This window comes from Aptenodytes forsteri, unplaced genomic scaffold, assembly GCF_000699145.1.
Source record: "Aptenodytes forsteri isolate BGI_AS27 unplaced genomic scaffold, ASM69914v1 Scaffold176, whole genome shotgun sequence".
Classification (NCBI taxonomy): domain Eukaryota; kingdom Metazoa; phylum Chordata; class Aves; order Sphenisciformes; family Spheniscidae; genus Aptenodytes; species Aptenodytes forsteri.
The window spans coordinates 763,914-767,725 of NW_008794853.1; the positions used below are offsets into that span (position 1 = coordinate 763,914).

Here is a 3,812-nt window from a genome sequence, read left to right on the forward strand (position 1 = left end):
CGCCCTTGCTCCGCCGTTGTTGTTTTTGAGGAAAAATGCGCAGCAAAGCGCACAGGAAGTTCTCGCTTCTGTATTACCTGGAAGCGACCGCTGCTGTTGTGCACCAGACACCCCTCGGATTCCCCTTTCCTGAGGTGGCTGCAGCAAGATGGCGGTGCTTTGGCCAGTGCTCAGCCTGCTCCCCCGGGTCATCTGAATTGCCGTAGCACCGCTCTGCCCTTCTGTATTACCTGGAAGCGACCGCTGCTGTTGTGCACCAGACACCCCTCGGATTCCCCTTTCCTGAGGTGGCTGCAGCAAGATGGCGGTGCTTTGGCCAGTGCTCAGCCTGCTCCCCCGGGTCATCTGAATTGCCGTAGCACCGCTCTGCCTGCCTGCATTCGGGGACGATCCACGCAGGCAAAGGAAACAAATGCCTGGTGCCTAAAATGCAAGGTGTTCCCGCTGTAGCCCAGGAGGAGGGTAATAATAAGACAGCTTAATCGAGGCAGATCTATAAAAACCGATCTGCAAATCGTACGTGTATCACGCAAGACGCATCCAGTGTTACAAGCTGATAAGGTTAAGTCAGTAGTTGACCGCGTGTTCCAAGAAAATCCAGGTAAACAGCTGAAGTAGTCCAGTTCCTGTCACTCGTCGATGAGCCTACTCACAAGTGGCAGCTTGGATCACTTCTGTCTGCCTTCCTTAGCTTCTTGGTTTTTCTCTGAGGACTGTACCTTTCACTTCTTCCTCCAAAGTAGTCATGCTCTTACTGAACATATGCTGTTCTGTTGGGCTTTTTTCCCCAATATCACTGAGTTTTCAAAATGAGAATACTCAATGAATGCTGCGACTGCATTTACATACGTGATAAATTCACACTTTTTGCTAGTTCTGTGTTAATTCGTGGCAATAAACTAGCTATCATAAGTTGTATGTTTTCTCATTCTTTTTTTTTTTAAGTGTTCTGAGAAGGACAAACTTTTTAAAATTTCTTAGATTTGATAGGGGGGAGGTTGCTCTATTGTTCTGAGTGGTTTTTTGTAAGATATCCCTAGAAACATTCAGTTTGGTAGTAAATTGCATTTGGGTAGGTGGAAATCATGAGAGTTGGGGTTCAAAATTTTGTTTGTTTTAACTTTTAAGGAATTATGCTGTTAACTGCAAGTCATCTGTCCTTTTATGATGTGTCAAAAATGGGCAAGAAGAATTAAACAGTGAAGTAAATGGCTGACAGCTTCCCACATGAGACTTTATGTGGAATACCATATGGCGGAAGAAAGGCAGGAGCTGCTGGTCGTCTGTCTTAGACCCATCATTACAGATGAGGTGAAGTGAATGCAGCAGCAGCATCCGCTCCCTTCCACCTCACCTTCCCCCTTGCCTTCACAGGCTGGTCTCCTCTGTCCCCTTTAAGACCCTGATAGATATTTCAGCATCTGCTTGGCAAAGCAGTGATAGCGGGTAGAGCTAGACTTCCGTAAGTGGTTGCTTCTGCTCTTCTTTATTCATGTTCTTGGCAAAATGACTTCTCTGTGGGCCAGTTTTTCTGAGGTGCAAGAAAGAGTGCGTTTTGTGGTGAAAATAGGAATTCCACAAATTCCTTGACTTGTTGTTTGTTAGTCATAAGAAAATAACTTGGCTTTTATCGCAACCAGGTAATTCTCCTCTCTACTTCTTTCGGAACCCCATACACCCGTATGTATGTTTGCTGTAAGTGAGGTAGAATTTACACAGCTGCACAGGGGAGTTAGCAAGCGTGGTGGCATCAGCTCAGATGTGGTTAGTACATGTAAGGAGCAGTTTCGGGCTCGGGACTTTCCGATTCCAATCACACGCAAAAAAAATCTGCACCAGAAGTCAGGGAGCACCTGCTCCCTAGTTTTTTCTAGCACTCTGCAGAAAACTGCTTCTTTGCCACACCAGAAATTTCCATCTCTGTGTTTAATCTTTGGTTTGATACTAGCTGCTCTCCTGACTTTCTTCCTTTTGTCCATACTAAGTATAACAGTATAGTGAAGGATATGTCTCAAATTCCTTTCAAACTCCCTGAAGTCTGGTCAGAAACCGCATGTTCTTCGAAGTGAGTTAGGCTGTGAAAAGAAACAATGTTTCTGTGCTAATCTGACTTTGAAATGTCTTTGCTTTTTCTATGGCATTCTCAGTGTGAGCCATGTGAATGTGGGAGTTGAAGATGGGTGCTGCTGCACAGATCTGAAGTAATTTTGCCTGGAGTTAATTTGTGAAATGCTTTAATTGAAGCACTTGGACTCTCTCCCGAGGTTCTTTTGCATAAGCAGCAGACTAACATCTGCGTCTCGTCCACAGGCACAGAGTTCTGCTAAACCTCTTCAGGTTTGAGAGCCTCTGCAACTCCCACCCCCAGCTGTATTTATTGTATAAGTAAGGGAGGAAGGGCCATCAGATTACAAGCATATGTGTCTTTCAAAAGGTTGGCAAAGAATATTTCACCTTGCAGGGGGAGAAGTGTAAGTAGGCCAGGTGAATAATGTTGGGTGCAACAGCACATTAAATCCCTGGCAACTGCTATGTACTCAAAAGCTGAAAAGTGCTGCTTTATTACATCCTTTAATTAAAGGAAATAAATATCTTGTGTTCACTAGGTGCAAAAGGTGACTTAAATATGAAAATTTTAAGAACTGTTCTTCTGCCAAGTGGATTGGTGGAATTGAGAGAAGTAACTCTATAAAGATTCTGACATTATGCTGCTGAGGTGTTGTTGAATAGTTAGCTGTGGAGATGCTACATCCCTGCAGTGTTTGCTTTGAGGGAGGTGGGTCCCTGCTGAATCTGTAGAATAAAGAAATAGACTTACCCACTTGGACTGTTTTTTCACATGTGTAAATAAGGCAATATTCCACATCATTAACCCTACCGTTTCCTACCTATCAGCTAAAATCAGGTAAACCTGTTACCAAGATAGTTTAGTGTTTCTATTGGTTTTGTAGTCCCTGAAAAGTGCTAGTCAGTTCATGTTTGTATACATGAACTACATATGCACTGACTGTGCATAGTATTTACTGAGTGGCACAGTCTTCTTACTCTCATACCACATCTCTTGCAGACTAGTCCTTTTGCCATGGAAGCCGAAGAAACGATGGAATGTGTCCAGGAATTCCCTGAACACTATAAAGTTATTTTGGATAGACTGAATGAACAACGTGAGCAGGACCAGTTTACGGATATCACTCTGATTGTCGATGGTACGTACAGGCCTGAGAACCAGTTGGTATACAGAGAATTCTGAAAGCTGTGCTGGGAAGCTGTTGGGTTTGTCACAGGTCAGCTGTCAAACTGGGCTGCTAACAAATCCTTGGTTCTGTACCGGTGTGCGAGTTGATTGCAGAGTTTCATTTAAAATCTCAGGGTGAACAGTCTCCAGCAGTGATTAATAATTTTGCTTCTGCTTTTCCAAACAAGGGGCTAAATATTGTCAGATAGAAGCCCACTTTGAAACTGCTGTGCTATATTTCACGTGTTGTCTAAGGATTTCCAAAACATTGTTAAAATATTTTTCCCTAACTTGAGCTGACTGTTTGCTTACAAATACTGTGTTCTTTAAAAAAAAAAAAAAAACCACAAACAAACCACCTTGAAATTAGATTTACTTCTTACTATTTTAATATATAGTTAAAATAGGGTAGAAGCACTCACTTTTCATAGAATCATTAAGGTTGGAAAAGACCTCCAAGATTATCGAGTCCAACCGTCGACCCAACACCACCATGCCCACTAAACCATGTCCCTAAGCACCTCATCTACACGTCTTTTAAATACTTCCAGGGATGGTGACTCAACCACTTCCCTGG

General features: G+C 43.2%; 1 protein-coding gene across 2 annotated transcripts in view; it reads left to right on the plus strand.

Annotated features, from left to right (window-relative positions):
• Positions 1-3,072: 3,072 nt before the first annotated feature.
• Positions 3,073-3,812, plus strand: part of ZNF131 (zinc finger protein 131) — an 18,147-nt gene continuing 17,407 nt past the window's right edge. For both annotated transcript variants that reach the window (XM_009274536.2, XM_009274537.2), the window contains exon 1: positions 3,073-3,206. In XM_009274536.2, the coding sequence (XP_009272811.1) occupies positions 3,083-3,206 (124 nt within the window). In that variant the 5' untranslated portion in view covers positions 3,073-3,082. The remainder of the gene's footprint in view (positions 3,207-3,812) is intronic.